Below are 17,524 nucleotides of genomic sequence, written 5' to 3'. Positions count from 1 at the left end.
CGCAAGGACTCAATTGCAGCCAGATATGAGCCAGCTAAACACCGGCCGGCAACCCGGCACAACTTGGCATAAGTCATGGACTTCACAAGATCAAGAGGCTTGATGCGATCAATCACAATCCCGTGACAATAATTGACTGTCGCCCCTGGCCGTGATCATGCGTGGCGTCTTCTCGCCGCCAACACACATCAATTGGCAGTACATGCACGGTAATCCCTTGCCGTCTCCCAGCCATAACCGTGAGTGATATTTCTAAAAGTCTTGCAAGCATGAGTCGGAGAACCAAGTCACGGCTAAAACATTCTAGTCCTCTCACGGCAATGGTGCCCTCATCACCCTGAACAGGACTTTCACCTCGCATGTTGTTGAGCAGCCGCGGTGCGGCCCGCGACGGTATACTATGTCGAGTTCACTCATAGGTTGCGTGTTGTTGCTGATGTCCCGATCTGGTAATCCGACGGAACCTCCGGCGGAGAGCCTGCCCTGTGCTCCTGTTCATGCATGGCCATGACTCTGGTTGCACCGCCATCATAGTCAGACCGCACGGGACAGCGCCATTGTCAGGCACCGGTACATGGGCATGACTAAAAGAAACAGCCCTATCGCCTTTCCCTTCATGTTCCTCATGTCGTACCGATCGTAATTACCGCAACGAATCGTTCTCAGAGGTTTGATCTCACAGCCGACATGGACAGTGGTGCGGGGCTCTCTTCAAGAGACTGGCGAGCACGTCCCACCTACCCCGGCGTTTGGTGACGACCTGCAACTCGGATATCCCCCTCCAGTGGGGCAGGATTCTACTGCAATGATCAGTGCCGCATAGCACGTCTCAAAATGTACAACGTGCGGACATTACCAAAGTGTGCAGATATTTATGCGGCCGTCTGCAGTAAGAGCACGCCGGGCGGTTACGAGACGTCTGCTGCCTTGCGCTGGGCTTCACCGCAAGGCAGCAAACGGCCAGGACGGTCACACAAGGTCCTTTCCAGGAGCACAAATGAGCAGATACAGTTGAAACTGGATGCTTTGCAATTACGATATACAGTAGAGCTATGTAATTCTCCCAACAAGAAATCACCAGTCCTGCCAACTCCAAAGAAGTCATCAAATGGTATCAATCGCGCGCCAGTATCATACAGTAAATACATGACATGACCTACTTACCTCGAAGCCATGCGTGCGCGGGACAACAAGTCAAAGTTGACAGCTTCACTCGAAGCCCGACCTTGCCGTGTTGCTGGCATACTACTCACCTACGTCATCGCAGTACGCAACTCACCTTGGGCAGCCGCGACGACTTTCACGAGGCGAAAGGGGTAATACTAAAAATGACATTCGCGTGGTGGTGCGCGCGCCCGTGACCGCAGGGGCGGATCCGAGTTCGGGTCAAGCCGACTGGTCGGCTGACCGGGTTTGCCTTCGTGATGGCGGCCACCAGCGCCAGTCACGCCTGCGCAAAGAGGCAAAATAGAAACTGCACTCACCTCCCGGGCCCCAGAAAAACAGGCCCGGCGACGTCGTAACTGGCCGTCAGCGGGTCACCGACGAATGGTCAGGAAACGCTACTGTCGCTTCATCATGACATCAAGCATCGGTAAAAAGGTATTCTGGTCGTTAGTGTCATAAGATACAGATATGTACAGTTAGGTTCACATATATACAGCCGCTTGCCTCGGTGCTAGTCAACCCGTCTCCTGCCCTTGGGTCTCTTCCGCAGTGCTTCTTGCAAAGGCTTCTGTATCTTGCTCAACGCCTCCTCCGGACTTCGTCGTACCTCCCGCGCCAGTTTCCCGGCGTCTCGGTGTGTCAGGTGCGATTTCGGTGAGGGCGACCGTCGATGTGGTGAGGGTAATCGTCTGGCGGCCACAGACTTGTACTCCAAGTATGAGGATGCAACACATTCCTGCCTTGGCGTCGGGGTATCGGATTCTAGGGTATCATTGGCGGCATTCAGGGTTGGGGTGTCGAGGCAGTCGAAGTGGTCGTCGGGAAACTGAGCAGTAGGGAACTCGTCCTCGTCCTCGCATGCATCGTCGGCGCAATCGCACGAAGACCGGGTCTCGGCGGAGTCGCAGACCGACGTGACAGTCGTGTCGCAGCTATCGGATTGGGACGTCTCGTCATCACCGCGGTGCTCGAATCGGCGTCGAAGGAGTTCAGGGCAGAGCCCCGACTCCGAGCCTGAAAACGACATGGAGCGGGATGGAGGGTTCGTGGAGTAGGTGATGGAATCAGGGGGCGACGAAATCGCCTCGGAGTGCATGGCCTCCGACTCCGGAGGTGACAGCGGACCTGCCGGGCAGGCATCATGGTCGATAATACACGGCTCGACGGTCATGACGGGACCGTCTGGGAAGAACTCGCCGTGGGCGAACGGGGAACAAGGAGCATCCTCGGTACTGCTCGCCTTGGTGCTGACAGTGTGCACGCTGTCGGCCTCGGAGAAGGAAGAGTAGGACGACGTCGACAGATGGTCGATGTGGTCTTCGGGCAGGTAGCTGGCAAAGTACCTGACAATAGAGTCGTAGGAGCGGGTGCGGAAGAGCTGCAGGGCGTGCTGCCACTGCTCGGTGCCGATCAGCTTCGGGTTGGCGATGATCTCGACGGCGAGCGCCTCCAGAGACTCGTTGAGCTCACGGAGGCGCTGCTGCCGGCGGGCCGCCAGGAGCCCGTGAAACTGCTCAGCAGTGTCGGCATCGTGCGAGATCTCGAAGACGTCGTGGTGAAAGGCTTCGGGGTCTTGAATAGTGGAGGTAAAGGTGTTATAGCGGTCGTGGAGTGTCGTATAGAGGTCGTCCTTCTTCATGCCGAACTTCCAGAAGGGCCACGCCCAGTCAATGTCGTCCATGTTGCGAGAGTCGAGGGGGGCGTCAAGCCGCAGTTCGAGGGCACGCGCCCGTCAATCTTGCGATTCAACGCTTGGTGTAGGCTGCACACAAGAGCATATCTACTGCTTGATACTGGTGAAGAGAGGCATCTCGACGGTTGCTGGCGAAGCGGGCAGCGGGATTGACGGCGTTAGAGAGTGTGTATCGTGCAAAATGGCGAGATGGACGGGACAGACGGGGACAGCGAGCCTGCTCTGGTGACGAAAACAGACGGGCAGCGCCGCCGGGGGACAGCGTACTAGCAACATAACACGGTCCACAATCGGGTGTCCAAGGGGTTGCGCGTTGCGGCCTCAGGCAGAAGATGACGGGCCATTTCATTGGGCGCCATGTCGTGAAACTGCAGCTCCGCCATTTGCGTGGACCAATCACGCAGCCTGCATAAGCGTCGCGGGCCAATCGTTTGCTAGCGGGCGGGGGCTGAATGCAAGCCTACCCCGGCTGCATTAGCGACGCAGCCGTCAACGTCTCGAAAAACACGGACAGTTGCCACCGGTGGTGCACACTGTCCCTCCCGAGTGGGCTGTTAGACGACTGGCGGTCACCTGTCGACCCGGTCGAGGCCACGACGGCTTCACGCACCACAACGGCGTGCCTGGTGAGAGAGCGGTCACTCATCGTGATCAGGCGGCGCACACGCGACCGCAAGCTCGGCTCGTTTGCCACGGCGTGCCATGACGTGCCGTCACATGGGACGAGCTCGCGATATAGAAAGTACAAAGAAGCGGCATGCCCGTCGCGGGTCACTCAGTAGGCGCGTCGCTGGAGTTTGCCCGCTCACCATCCTCTCTCACTCACCTGAATCTCATCTCTCCGATCGGAGAGGGAGATGGGAGCCCAGCTGACGGGCTGTGTGCGAGGCCGGGCGAGGCGCAGTCAAGCCCAGCGCTGGGGTGTGGCGGCGACAGCCGCTGCCGGGAAGACGGGCGGGGCGGACCAGGCACAGCAGCCAGGGAGGAGTGAGAGCCCAGCCACGGTGGGCTTCAACCTGGGAGGTCGTGTGCGCCTCCCCGCGACGGGTAATTCCTCCCATCTCCCGCCCCCCCATCAGCCACACTGGGTTCCGCCTGTTAGCACAGCCCATCCGCTGGGACACTGGCGGCTAACAGTCCCGTGCAGCGTTTCTCGCTGCCAGGCGGCCCGTCGCCTGTCGCCCGCCATCAGGCACCCGCACTGGCACCAGCAGCGGTCCCCCGGGCTGCTGTGCCTTGTCCCCGTCCACCAGCGTGCAGGAGGCCACCGATGACTGATGACTCGTGCTCAAGACTTGAGGCTGAGACGCCGCTACCTCTCGTCACTCTTTCAACCCGCCATCAGCAGTTCAGGACGCCTGCGCACCCGTCCTGCCCATATGACTATGACGACTCTGTTCCATTTCTGTGCGTGTTCCTGCATTTATGGCGTGCGCCCGGCGCATCGTTGACGTTGGCCCCTTGTCGTTTTGCTCCCTCTTTCGCTTGCCTTTGTCCACATCTGTCTTCTGTGAGTGAACACGGTCAGAATACATTATCAAGCACCGACAGTACTTGCCCTGTCCGCACCCCGCGGCGCTGCCTGGCAGAGCCGCCTCGTCATCTTTTGGTCGCGCGCGCACAACACCGCCGCCCGCCGCCTAACGCTGCGCCTTACCTACACTGCGCCTAACACTGCTCCGTATTACTACGACGTGTTCGTACCTTCCCAGTTCTTCCCCAAACCAAGAGGCCACCACCCACCAGCCAAGCACGCACGCACGCACTGGAGACGGGACCCCTTCTCCAGTTCCCGTCCCCCCCACCAACCATCCACCGCCACCTACCTGAACTCCGTCGCGCTTGTACTCATCGCCAACCACGAACCCAGCCCTGCCGCTCAGCTTGTTAGGCATCACCGACTGCTGAGCCTTCTTCCCCTTCTTATGGCCGAACCCAGGCCCGAGCCCTCGGAAGGGGTCTCGGAGGAGAGGACGGAGCCTTTTTCGCAATCAGAGATTGATGCCCGATACAACCGCATCCGCGTCGAGGAGCCAGGCAGCCTCCCCGACAGCGAGGTCGTCCCGCTCGACGTCTTGCAGGTCGAGGACTGCCACCACCGCCAGGGCATCCGCATCCTCGTGCGACCTCTTACCCGCCTGCCCAACACCCGCTCCGTCAGTCCCGGGAGCGACAACTGCCAGTGGCTCGCCCTCCGCGCCGAGGTCGCGTCGTCTGAGCAGCCCGAGCACAAGGTTCTGGCTGTGACTCAGACCTCCAAAGATATCAAGTTTTCCGTCAGGATCCCCGGCGAGTCTCAGGACGAGTCTTCGCGGCCGCCGCTGTGGTGCGAGCTCTACTATGATCCGGCCAGTGACAAGGTCGTCTTCCTCAACAAATCCGACGTCCCCATTACGCTGTCAAGGATATCCCAGACGCCGCTGGCCAGCCCGCCCTCCAATGAGAGCCATGTCGTCAACCCAGGTCTCGCCAGGAGCCTCAGGCCAGGGACCTGGAGGATGAAGGCCAGAGACATTGCCGTCTTGGACTTTAGGGTTCTGGAGAAGCGCCCCGTTACGCTCTACCAGCCCCAACCGACACTGCCAGAAGACTCGGCGTCGCAAGGCGCAAGCTTTAGTCAGAGCAACACCAGCGGTAAGCGGTCTCTTACGCCCGACGAGGACGGCAAGAGGGTTAAGCGTCGCATCTCCGATGCCGACAAGGCCGACGACGGTGTCATCATGTTCCTCAGCCCGTCCGCCGAGCCGCTCGTGTTCCCGCTGCCAAAGGGTCGCGAGACCAAGGAGCTGTCGGCCGCCACTGCCCACGCGTTATTGGATGCCGAGCAGGGAGACACCATTCTCGTCCCTGGAGTGTGTGAAGTCGACGCGTACCAGCTCACCAAGAGGGACCCCATCGCGTCGACGGCCCTGTCTGCCGTGTACAAGGCCACGCACTCGCATGTCCCGGACAATATTGTCACGGTCAAGGTCCTCAAGACGCGCACCGCCAACGCGAACGATAAGAATCTCGCTCATGAGCGGAACGTCATTCGTCAAGCCGACATGTGGCTGCGCGAGTGCCAGAGCCAGGAGGACCTGAAGCACGACTCCATCGTGCGCTACTACGGAGGTGACGCGCGGTTCCTGTCCCTATACATGGAGCACGTACCGGCACCGGATCTGGCATCGTCGAGCCGGTGGAGGAACAGGTCGGACGAGTTCGTCGGTGGCCGCGACGACGCGGTGCGCATCCTGCGCGACGTTGCCGGCGCCCTCAACTACGTGCACGGACGGAGGCTGGTTCATAACGACATCAAACCCGCCAATATCCTGTATTCTCCCGAGCGAGGCGCTGTGCTGTGCGACTTTGGCCTGTCGACGCTCGCTGCCAACTCCCCAACAACCGGTGGCACACCATACTATGTCCCACCCGAGTTCATCGGCAAGAAGCTCCGTGGCCCTCCATCGGATGTCTGGGCGCTGGGCATCACGATGCTCTATGTGATGCGCAAGATCCCGTTTCCAGACAGCCGAGCAAGGCGGCATCACCCAAAGCCACTGTATTGGCAGATTGGCGGCATCAACAACCCGGGCCTGCCATACAAGCAGCACGGGAACGGACAACCCGCCGTTGCCCAGATGCGCGACTGGCTGACGGAGATTTTTGAGGCGCGCGAGAGGTTGAGCATGCGCGATCGGCTGGAGCGCTTGATCAAGGACATGCTGACACCGAACCCCATCCAACGCATCAGCATGGCCAAGGTGCTGCAAGAGATGACCGCAGACCAGTTCACGGATGTGCGATGAGGAGATGCTATATTTTGGATTGCTTCATGTGAAGCCGACACTACTCGACTTACCAATCTCCTACTTGCCGAGATAAACGCTTGGGAACATTTGACATTTACGGACGGAACACGAGGCGCATATTGAAGGGGTTGCTAAGGAGCGGGTGAGACTCTACAGTCGCAGCCACCAAATGAGGACTTGAATTGACATGCGCAGAGGACGGATGACGATAATGGCTCGACTCATACCCTTTCTCAACGACATATATCATAGATGTACAGCGCATTGCATTACATGGCATTGCATGACGCGCCAAACGGGTAGCATTTGCATTCATGGCTGTGATTAATAGAAGCTTATATTTTTCCCTCGGACCCGCGCGCAGAGAGGGTGTGGCACGCTCCAAACTCCAGTCTACTCCGGCAAGTCATGAAACGCATCGCTACGTGAATGTCTAGAAGCCCAGCCCGATGGCAAACAAGGACGCCAGGCCGGCAACGCTACCCACAGCGATGGCATTAACGCCGACAGAACCGGCGCCGGAGCCCTTGCCACCACCAGCAGTCGAGTTGTTGGCACCGTCCGTGCCGTTGGCCGTGCCGTTCTTCTGCTCCTTGATAGCCGCGACGGTAATGTTGCCCGCGGAGCAGCCGTCGAGCTGCTTGGCGTCCTTGGAGAAGCGAATGTCTGCGCAGTTGTAGAGGGCGCTGCCGCTCTCGCCGAGGGTGACGACCTGTATGCTGCCCTTTGTGCCGTCGGTGACGTTGACGGGGAGGGGCACCTTGGGGACACAGAGGGTGCCCTTGCCGGTGGTGTTCCAGAACTGCGGGGTGAGGGAGACGTTGAAGTTTGTCGAGTTTTCGCCGACGGCGAGGTTGACGAAGACGTAGGTCCAGGGGTGGTGGAGCTCGAGCTTGAGGGAGCCGCCGTCGAGGGGCCAGTCGGTGGTGTTGCCCTTGCCGTAGGGGACGCCGGCGCCTTTTTGCACATGCAGTGGTCAGCATGATTGACATGCCAGTAGTAACTCCGACCCTCTCTTTCGAGGGTGAGGCGAAGATCAAGAGCAATTGGGGGAGGGGATAAGGGAAGTGAAGACTCACAGGGATATGTCCACTGGCTGTAGTTGGAGGTGTCCTCGTGGGCGAGCGTATCGGCGCGCCAGGACGGGTAAGTGAGGCCGAAGTGGGCGACGGCGCCTTGGGCGGCCGCCAGGGCGAGGAGGGCGGTGGAGAGCATGGCTGTCTATATGCTGCTGTTGCGGATAGGTAGGTAGGTAGGCAGGTAGGTAGGTGTGATCGTGGGGAGGTAGGCAGACGGGAGGTATGAGACAGCGCAGCGCGGGAGGAGGAGAGAAAGGATTCAGCAGCAGCAGCTCCGACAATTATATAAATCAGGCAAGTAAACGAGCAGCGAGCCAACGTCGTTGGCGTGGGGAGGGGGGCCGCCGACGAGATGATAGGCGTGCTCACAGGGGACAGGGACAGGGCAGACTATTGCGTTTCTGAACGGGACGGCTGAGAAACAAAGAGGGACTTTTTCTCTCCCGGGCCCGCGTTTCCCTGGTTTCTGTTCGTTCGTCCCATCAGCGGCGGCTGGGAGGAGGAGGAGGAGGCGCGCGCCCGCGGCTGGTTGGTGCGACCGACCCATGGCCCATGGCCCATGGATGGGCCTCTGGTGTGTCCAAGTCAGTCGGCGATCCGGGCGCCGGGCGCGCGCTCGCTCCAGAACTTCTCGGGGGTGGGGTCCGTCCGTCCGTCCATCCCAGCTCCGAGGGTCTCCTCCCCCGCAGTCCGGCTCCGGGCGATTGACCTCCTCCTCCTCCTCCTTCCTTACACAGCCCAGACGGCCGTTCGCACAAGCATTACGACGGGCACACCACCGGGTTCCATCCTCACTGCCACGCCGAGGACGATCTGCCCAGCCCGTCGGCCGGCCATGATCTCTGGGCAGCGTGTCTCGGAACGAAGCGAGCACAAGACCCAAAAAACCGCGACGGGGCCGCGCTGCTGCTGGGGGTGGGAAACGGGACCAAGGACGCGGGGCGACCCCCCCACTCGCGATTCGAGAAAACTTGCGCATATCTGCGCAACGGCGGGAAGCCGCACCGCACCGCACTGCTGCATCATTACCCTCATGATCTGATCCCTGCAGGTGCGCGCCGCCCCGCGGGGCACGGTCGCAGGAAGAGAAGAAAGATTGGGTTAAGCTTGAATAATTGGCGCTTTTGTGGGCTGGCCCGTCGTGCTTGAGCTGGTTTTTGCCGGTGATGAACTAAATAGCCCCTGGTACCTGCGGCTGTGGTGGCGCGGATGGCGAGAGAATTTAACGTGGGCGTTGAGGAGCAGGTTGCCGGAGTCGGTGAATTGCCGGCTACTGAGGCTGGATGGTTTCCCCATTGGAGGTGAGCCGTTGGGGGACGACTTTTACGTCACTTGCGGCAGTGGCCCACGGCCTGGGAGTCGCGCGCTGCATCAAGTACGCTAATGTTGTCGCCGCCAGCCGAAATCAGGTGCCGCATCCCATTATGCCATGAGTGAACGATGAGCGCTGTTATGGGTACAGTACGAGATGTGTGAACAACTTGTACTACAACGGAGGTAGCCCAGCCACGGTTCCCCGACGCGGGAGCCTGTCGAGACCGTGAAATGACGTGCTTCCCACACAAACTCCATTGTCAATGGTGGCCACCGGGCACGCACCGTTCACCGAGTCTAGGGTACATTATACCCGCCCCCACGTGCCTTTTTGGACTGCACCCAAGCGCAGCTGGAGGAGGTTGACATGCTGTGCATACTCACCTGGCTGGTTGGCGAACCAGACCTTGTTAAACTTCGTCGTCGTCCCTGTCGTCGCTAGACGTGGCGCATATTTAAACAGAAACACCAGGCCAAGCAAGGGCTGTCTACACAGCGATAATCAGGGCAGAAAGTCAGGTGAAACCAAAAAGGCAAGAGTTTTGAAGTTCCAGTCCAGTCACGGCGGGCGGCTTAGATCCCCGCTCTCGCAAGTGAAGGGTTCCTTGGCCTGAATATTTGGAACCCCTCCAAACTTGCCGGCTCCGACTCTACCTCGGCCCATCCTTCCCATTCTGCTTTCTCATCGTCCGTCCTCAGGGGACGCATGGCCTCCTCAAAGAGTACGTGTCGTGTAACTTGTGTCGGGCAATAGGCACGTAGGGGCGAAGTACCCTAGAGCCGGTAACTGTGCTTCTCACCGCACTCTCGTCATCGGCCTCGCCTGAAACAGCGGCGGTCGCCATTCGTCGAATCTGTTTCTGCTCCTGTGGAAACATGCCTTTCTCAGGTCAAGAATCGTAGCAAAGTATTTGTTTGAGCAACTACCCAGACGTTTGTAGTGATGGTCCTCCCGTGGGTAATTTACGTGCTCAGTCCCGAATGATCTTGACCTCGTTGACCAACGAGTACGACATAAAGCACGATAACGCGTTCGGTGACCGAGACTTCACACCCTGCAAGCATGGAAACGGGCACCCCCCTCACTACGGTCCATGCCGAGCTGTGGAATAAGGCTGGGGGTCGGCTTTTATAGTGTCACAGCCCACTAGTCGACCGACGACGTACCCTTCAAGACATCGCAACTCATACAGCTTCAGTGTGTACGATGACACTGTGTCCGCGACGACGCTGGCAAGGCCAAATAACATCACTTCACGTCATAGAACAAGGCTTTCAAATAAACCGCAAATCGTCTCTGTCGTTGAACTGTCTACGCACAGCGGCTGTCCGCCGTGCCCGTTCCTCCCCTTCCTTCCCTTCCTATCCCACATTCCCCCCGTTCCGTCCGTCGCCCCCATTCCCGCGCTTCCCCAGATCCCCCCCGTCTCCCCCGTTCCCTCCGTTCCCCCCGTTCCCCCCGTTTCCTTCCTTCCCCCGCTCCGTCCCCTCCCTCACTTCTCGGCCTTGACGGCCTTCTTGCTCTCCGCGCGGGCCCGCAGGAGCGCGTCCCACACCTCCGCCGGCACGGGCACGCCCTGCCCCTGCGCGGCGGTCACCCACCGGCGCAGACGCAAGATCTGCTCCGACTGCTTGCGGCGGTACGCGCGCATATTTGCCTTGAAGGCCTCGAGCTTCTCGTTCTTCGCCTGGAGCTCCTTCATCTGAGCCTCGAGGGCGTCGACGCGGGCCACGAGGGCGGCGATGTCGGCGCGAGGCTTATTGGTGGTGCCGGGCTTGCGGCCGCGCTTCTTGGGGCCGGTGGGCTCATCTGCGGCGTTGGCAGGCATGGTGGAGGCGGCGCAAGGGGTTGCGACAGTCTGGTTGTTGTCGATGCTGTTGGCGGCGGGCTTTGCCTTGCCCTTTCCTTTGGTCTTCTTGGCGCCCTTTTCGTCTGTTTTCTTGTCGGCTTGGGAGGTGGAAGCAGCAGACTTGGTGGATTTGGCCGTCTTCTTCTGGCGCTTTGGGGCCGGGGCAGTCTCTTCTTCGGCGGCGGCAGGGCGCTTTGGTGCGGAACCGGGCAGACGCTTGCGCTTCTTGGGCTCTGGGGCAGGCGCAGCAGTGGTGGTGTCGATGGCAGCAGGCTGCTGCAGCTGCTGCTCCTCCTCCGAGGGCTCTCGCTTGATTCTTCTGGCGCCGGGGGAATCCTCAGGCGGCGCAGGCATGTTCTCCTTGGGTCCAGTGACCTGAGCAGGTGGGGGAGCCACAGACGAAAGCGGCTTGGCCGACGCAGAACGAGTCTGGACGGGCATTGTTGGAGGTGTTTGGAGAGGTGGGGACGAAGGTGGGCGAGATTGAAGTAGTTGGTCTGACTTGTCGTCCTGTGAATCGGACGACGACGCTTCGCCGTCTGTGTCCTTGACGAGCGTGCTTTCCGCGTTGGGAAGTTTGTAGCTCTCTTTGAACGAGAGGCCGTCGAGGTCCGCGCTGGGATACCTTGCAAGAACAAGTTTGACGAACTTCTTGCTGTTCTGGAACCGATTCTCGAAGATGGTGCTCAACGCGCAGAAATGTGCCCAAGTGACCGTCTCGGCAGTGACGCAACGCGCAATGTTATGTGCAGAGACCTTTCTGGTGGTTGTGTCGCCAAGCGTAGCTTTGTCAATGACGGATGTGAACCAGGCTGAGCGAGACTCGTCGTCCCAGGTGTCACTGTGACCTTGGTATACTTGACGAAGTCGTGCGTAAAGCTCTCTCTCGCTGTCTTTCTGATGCGGACAAGGCGGATAGTGAGTCGGTGGAGGAGGGAGGGAAGACGGCTCGGCGGAGGGGGCGGACATGGCCTCAATATATAGTGATTCTGGGGGCCTGCTGGCGAGTGAGTTGCGCAATCGTCTTTGGCCCTGATGAATAGAGCGCAGTTTATTGTTGATGGATAATAGAGGGCGAGACAATGCGCGAGCGGTGCAATAATAGGGAGTTGCGTGCGCGTTTGGTATAGTGCGGGATGTGGTGGGCTAGCGCGGTGCTAGAACGATTGTGAAGCGCAGGTATGAATAGGCGAGTAGGCGCAGCGCGGGAACAATAAGCCAGGTTAGGCGCGGAGGGCAGATTCTTCAACGGGAACAATTGCGATGCGCTTGCTGGTGAAGATTGTTGAAGACTGGCTGGTGCGCAGGCAGGAGATGCAGGCTCTCGCGCAGTGGTGTGCGAGATCAGGAAACGTGAGGGACTCGAGAGGTGGAAGAAGAAGAAGTCGCAGGCCTGCGTATGGTGCAGAGAAGACTTTCAATAGACTGCTTACTCGTTGGAAGAGGAATAGGAGTGCAAGTTATCGCAGAAACGTGCTGTTGAGAAAGGGGAGGCCTGTGTTGCGCGGGTGCGTTGTTGAACAGACCTGCGTTTCGTTGCCTCGTGAGCAGCGTGAGTGCGTTACGAACACCACTGCCCGAAAGAATGAGATGCGTGTATGATCTGCGCTCTATGCCGCTACATTTCCAGTAGCAGTCGGCGGATATCTTGGTCTTGCTATGTCGAGTGTCAAATGCTATATACGGGTGCCGGCACATCATCGCGAGCCAGCCAGTCATCGCGATCCGGGATAAGCCTCACCAGCCACAAGGTCGCCCATCATCATATTTACAGCCTCGAGCGCTGCTGGCCCTCCTCCTCTTCCGCCGCAGCCTTGAGCACATCCTCCCTCAGCCTCACCTCCACCTCCCTCGCGCCGCCGGTCCCAAACTTGACCAGCATGACCCTCTCCCAGTCACCGCCCCTATCCTCCTCGCCCTCCAGCTCCGGCCCAGGCTTATCCAACCCCAGCACAACACGCCCGTCCGGCGTCGTGATCTTGAAGTGGTGCGGGCACATGACCTTGTCAGCCCAGGCGATGGCGGCCGTCGGGTGCGCGCGCCCCTTCTCCGTGTCCGCCGTGGGCACGCGCCGCAGGAAAGCGCGCAGCTTCTTGCGCTGCGCGGTGAAGTGTAGGGGCCCCTCCTCGAGCGACGCCGTGCCCCCCGTGAGGAAGCGGCTCAGCATGTGCAGCAGGAAGTACTGCGGCGGGAAGACGATGATGGAGCCTTGGCGCGCGCGCTCCAGCCAGGTTGTCGCGGGGGCGAACTGCGCGGCCGTGTGCTCGACGCCGCCGTCGGCCGTGGGGATGAACATTTCGGAGGGGACCTTGGTGCGCGATATCGGCAGCATGTAGACGTACATTTGCGTGGTGAAGCGCTTGGGCGGGCCGCCGACGGGCGTGATCCATCTCGTAAAGGGCACGAGGCCGGCTGCGATTTCACCGTGTCAACACCCATGCTTCAGTCCTAGTCATGAAAAACGACGAGATGCTAACGAGAGGGAAGGGGGGAAGCGGGACGAGACTCACCCGTGTCGGGCTCTCCGCCAAGCGACCTCACCCACTCGACAAAGTTGACCTCATTGGCGTGGACCTTTTTGCGCATCTCGTCGCGCTGCGCAGGGGGCAGCTCGATGAGCGCGCCGTCCTTCTTGGCCAGCAGGATGCCCGTCTCCTCGAAGCACTCCCTCACAGCGCCGAGCCTGTACGCGGGGCCATCGCGGTGGCGCGCCGGGTCGCCAACGGCGGGAACATCGCCGTCATGGAAGTCGTCGAGGTTGCCGCCGGGGAAGACGTGCGCCGACGCGAACGTCGACGAGGACTGTACGCGGTGCAGCAGCAGGACCTCATTGGTGGGTGACAGGAGGACGACAGAGGAGCTGGGCCGCGGCTCGAGGCGCGCCTTGGGCGCCCCGCCTTTGCTGCCGCTGGAGGGAGACGAGGACGAAGAGGCAGCGCGCCGCTGCGGTTGGGGAGGAGCCATGGCGGTGTTGGGTGCTGTAGCAAACACGCCCCGCCAACAAGGTGAGAAGGAGGGCGGTGGTGGTGGTGATGAGACGCGCGCAGTGTTTGCAGCAAGACCACAGAACAGTCGTCCACCGAGACTCGATCCCAGACAAGAAATGTTCAAAGACTGCCTCAGCGTGTGAGGAAGTGCAAAGGACATGGCAACGGAAAGCGTCCCCCTCCCGCGGCGGCGCCTCAGCTCTCGGGGTATATCTGAGCGCCGGACGTCGTTTGACCGTGGATAGATTTGGGCGGCGTGGGCCATTGAGCCGAGGTCCCGTGGAGGGGGGGCGCGCTAATGGGGGTTCCCCGGGGCCCGCCCTGCCGTCCCTGTGGCCTGTGCCTTCGGACGCTCGCTCACTGGGGGCGTTCCTGCAATGCCGCCGCAGGGCTGTTGTTGCCGAGCTGGGGGGGCGGACGCGGGGGTCCAGCGGCGACAGCAAACCTCCATTGTGCGTACATCAACGGGGCGCTCGCGAATAACACGGGCCTAAGCGCCGCCCGACGACGTGAATTGACCCCCCAGCTCGCGGGGCACGACTAGGTACGCACATGCACACGACAGACGGCGGCTGGCTGCCAGTCCTTCATCAAGGAAAAACAATGGTGACAAACCAGGAGCTCAACTCCCGCCGCGAGCCCGGCTGCACCGTCATCCTCGCCGACAAGAAGTACTTCCACGTAGGCAACTGGTTCATGAAGCGCACCCTCCGCCCACACGAATGGCAGTCCCCTCCCCACGGAGCCGCCATCATCGCCAGCCCCCCCACGACGTATCCCCAGCGCTGGAAGACAGACGCCGCGATACTAGACTTTCTGCGGCAGAACACAGACATCCCGTTGCCCCGCGCGCAGTGCACGTTCGAGGACGACGGGGCGTTCTACTTCCAGAGCGAGTACGTCGAGGGCGTGAGCATGAAGGAACTGGAGCGGCAAGAGGATAAAGAGGTCGTCATGCGGGAGCTGGAGGGGCACGTCGTGACCTTGCGCCGTCTGCGCTCAGATATGCCCGGCGTGCCGGGCGAGTCCCTCATGTGCGCCCCGCAGCGCGTCACCAGCCGTCGATGGAAGGCGAACAGTTGCTGGAGGCCGCGGGGAGACAGCAAGGGCGAGTACGTGTTTTGCCACAACGACCTCGGACAGCACAACGTGATTGTGGACCCCGACACGCTGAGGATTAATGCCATCATTGACTGGGAGTTTGGCGGCTTCCGGCCTGAGTGGTTTGAGCGGCCGTTCTGGAAGCGCACGGGCCCCAGCGCGGTGCTCCAAGGCGAGGAAGACGATGTGCAACGGTGCCGCGACTGGCTCATGACACATTGCGATGAAGTGACGATGCCTGGTCTTGAGTGCTACACGAGTGTCAAATGATAGATTGCGTCGTGTGTAGTTCTGTTTTGGTGTCTGCAGCTAACCAAGTTGACATCCTATGAACGAGCGCATCGCGTATAGCTGCGCATGAACCGACCATCAAAAATACATCCATCCAGCCCCTTTGAAACGCCGTCGCTCGCTATCAATGCCAAAATGCTATCCTAATATCGCTTCCTCTCTTTGCCTCGCAGGTTCACCTTCCACAGACAGCAAATGCTCTTCGACTCGCACCACGCCTTGATCTCGCCGCTGCTCACCTCGCCGTCATATCCCACCCTCGTCAGCTGTCCGCAGTTCAGCCATGACGTCAGGTCCTCGATGACGATGGGATCGTAGAGCAGAATCTTCTCATGCCACGAAGGGTTCGCCGGGTCGGTCGTCCTCGGTGCCGTCGTCACCGCTTTTGTCACGAACATGAACAGCTCCGTTTGCTGGTCCGTCGGTGAGATCGTAAGTGATAATTCTGTGTCTTCGCCAACGGACATGGTGAGGTCGACCGGTTGCGGAGGCGAAAACGTAGCGTCAGGCGATGACCACGGCGTGTCTGATGAATCAGCACCCGCGTCGCCTTCCGAGTCGGGGATCTCGATCACCGGCTTCCTCAACGGCCGCTTCGGCGTTGAAGGACCCGCTTTCGCCTTTGCGGCGGCGACACCCGGAGGCCCGCTGACAGAATCCTTTCTGGGTCGGCCTCGGCCTCTCTTTGGCGTTGCGTGTGGCTGAGCCGAAGGCGGTGGCTCATGCAACGGCTGCTCCGTGACGCTGGTCTTTCGGGGACGACCGCGAGGGCGCTTCTCCGGGGTCGCCACGGCAGAGGCACTGCCGCCTGCCGTTGGCGTTGTAGGCCGTCCGGATGAGCTCTTCGAGGTTGTCGAGGCCAGCCTCGTTCCAGCTGGCTGCCCTTGTGCCCCCGGACGCCAACATTGCTGCAAAAGGGCTATCATTGCTCCTCGCTTCTTGATCGGTTTGAATCCATATTGCGCAACCTGCTTAGCAAGCTGTGCATCGCTAAGATGATCGTATGACAGAGCTTGCTCTGGCTCTCCAGCACTCGTCGTCGTGGAAGTTGGTTCACGGATAGCTTGGGCGATGCTGCCCTCTTGGTGGCGCGTTGGCTGCCCTCGTTTGCTGGTCACCTTTGCTTCAGATTGACTGCTTGACGATTGTTGGGCAATGTCCACAATCTCAGCGGGTTTCTTGGCAGGGGCCGGCAATATGTCCGATAGTGTGAGGAACGAGTCATCGTCCATGGTCTTATTGTCGGTAGGCGCTGCCGGTAGTGGAGGCAACTCGACGGGCTCTTCGTCGCCCTTGATATATCCAAAAGGATCTTCTTCCCTAGCAACGCCTGGCAATCGTTGAGAGCCATTGACAAGATTCAGAACCTCAACGTCAAAAAGATCGCCGTCTGCGTCCCGTGCAGCCGCCTCCCAGAGGGACAGCCGTTTCTCTGCCGGCTCGATGGCGTCGCTGTTCAACGGCGTAACAAAATCTGCGTGATCCAGCTGGTTGGAGCTCTTCATGGCAATCTGCAGGTCGCGCAGCAGCGACGGCGATTGCTCCCTTGCTAGCTGACTTGATGTTCCGAACACAAAGTCCTGGCCGGCAACCTGTTTCAAGGCTGTCCCTGGCGACAGAAGGATGGGCTTCGGAGGCGGGGCCTTTTTCTTGGAAGGCTTTGGCGCTCGCTTGCGCGGCTTTGCCGCTGCCTTGCCCTTCGTATCATTGGGCTTGGGCGGCTCGCTGTGGGCTTTAGCTTCCACGGCGGACGGCGGCTCGGGTTGAGTAAGTGGCCGATACGCAGCAGTTGCCAGCGCCGTGATCGTTCGTGGCTTTTTCTTGGGAGCTTTCTGCTTGACCGGCGATACGATCGCCAACTCAGGCTCAGAAGCAGCCTGTGCTGGCGCCGAGACGAATTCGAGCAGCTTCCGTTTCTTGAGAAAGGTCGATTCCTCCTCCGATGTTGAGTTTACCGATTGCTGTGCCATTTCCTCGCATTTGAACGTCGCAAGCAAACTGCCAAAAGACTGGTCTTTCGAGGCTTCACCAGACTGTGGTGGATTATGATCGGCCCGTTCTGTAGAAGGGGAATCGGAATCCAAAATAATTTGGGTCTTCTTGGCTGGTGGCGTCCAGTCCAAGCGGCGACCCATTGCTTGCTCAAGCTGCAAAGGTTCGTCATCGGCTTTCCGGCAGACAGCTTTCGCCTTCGTTTTCGATTTCGCCTTCGCCTTCGATTTCGTCTTGGCCTTCGTTTTGGTCTTCGCAC

The 17,524-nt window shown here is 60.0% G+C and overlaps 7 protein-coding genes across 7 annotated transcripts; 2 read left to right on the top strand and 5 right to left on the bottom strand.

The window, feature by feature from the left end:
• Positions 1-1,678: 1,678 nt before the first annotated feature.
• PLICBS_004296 (uncharacterized protein) lies at positions 1,679-2,848 on the bottom strand (the record flags this gene model as incomplete). The annotated part of the gene is made up of 1 exon (XM_018326980.2): positions 1,679-2,848. One exon carries the CDS (start codon positions 2,846-2,848, stop codon positions 1,679-1,681), a length of 1,170 nt encoding a protein of 389 aa, XP_018174442.2.
• A 1,937-nt stretch (positions 2,849-4,785) lies between these two features.
• PLICBS_004295 (uncharacterized protein) lies at positions 4,786-6,648 on the top strand (the record flags this gene model as incomplete). The annotated part of the gene is made up of 1 exon (XM_018326981.2): positions 4,786-6,648. One exon carries the CDS (start codon positions 4,786-4,788, stop codon positions 6,646-6,648), a length of 1,863 nt encoding a protein of 620 aa, XP_018174443.2.
• A 436-nt stretch (positions 6,649-7,084) lies between these two features.
• On the bottom strand, positions 7,085-7,866 carry PLICBS_004294 (uncharacterized protein; the record flags this gene model as incomplete). Its single annotated transcript, XM_018326982.2, has 2 exons — positions 7,085-7,608; positions 7,731-7,866. 2 exons carry the CDS (start codon positions 7,864-7,866, stop codon positions 7,085-7,087), a joined length of 660 nt encoding a protein of 219 aa, XP_018174444.2.
• Positions 7,867-10,537: 2,671 nt separating this feature from the next.
• PLICBS_004293 (uncharacterized protein) lies at positions 10,538-11,863 on the bottom strand (the record flags this gene model as incomplete). Its single annotated transcript, XM_018326983.2, has 1 exon — positions 10,538-11,863. The coding sequence occupies one exon, from the start codon at positions 11,861-11,863 to the stop codon at positions 10,538-10,540; it is 1,326 nt and encodes a 441-aa protein (XP_018174445.2).
• Positions 11,864-12,662: 799 nt separating this feature from the next.
• Positions 12,663-13,858, bottom strand: PLICBS_004292 (uncharacterized protein; the record flags this gene model as incomplete). The annotated part of the gene is made up of 2 exons (XM_018326984.2): positions 12,663-13,306; positions 13,405-13,858. The coding sequence occupies 2 exons, from the start codon at positions 13,856-13,858 to the stop codon at positions 12,663-12,665; spliced, it is 1,098 nt and encodes a 365-aa protein (XP_018174446.2).
• Positions 13,859-14,484: 626 nt separating this feature from the next.
• PLICBS_004291 (uncharacterized protein) lies at positions 14,485-15,252 on the top strand (the record flags this gene model as incomplete). Its single annotated transcript, XM_018326985.2, has 1 exon — positions 14,485-15,252. The coding sequence occupies one exon, from the start codon at positions 14,485-14,487 to the stop codon at positions 15,250-15,252; it is 768 nt and encodes a 255-aa protein (XP_018174447.2).
• Positions 15,253-15,416: 164 nt separating this feature from the next.
• On the bottom strand, positions 15,417-17,243 carry PLICBS_004290 (5'-flap endonuclease; the record flags this gene model as incomplete). Its single annotated transcript, XM_018326986.2, has 1 exon — positions 15,417-17,243. One exon carries the CDS (start codon positions 17,241-17,243, stop codon positions 15,417-15,419), a length of 1,827 nt encoding a protein of 608 aa, XP_018174448.2.
• Positions 17,244-17,524: the final 281 nt, after the last annotated feature.

The sequence above is a fragment of the Purpureocillium lilacinum genome, assembly GCF_023168085.1.
Source record: "Purpureocillium lilacinum CBS 284.36 DNA, scaffold_3, whole genome shotgun sequence".
Taxonomy (NCBI): Eukaryota; Fungi; Ascomycota; class Sordariomycetes; order Hypocreales; family Ophiocordycipitaceae; genus Purpureocillium; species Purpureocillium lilacinum.
The sequence above is the reverse complement of the archived record's forward strand: the minus strand, read 5'-3'. Positions and strand labels throughout refer to the sequence as shown.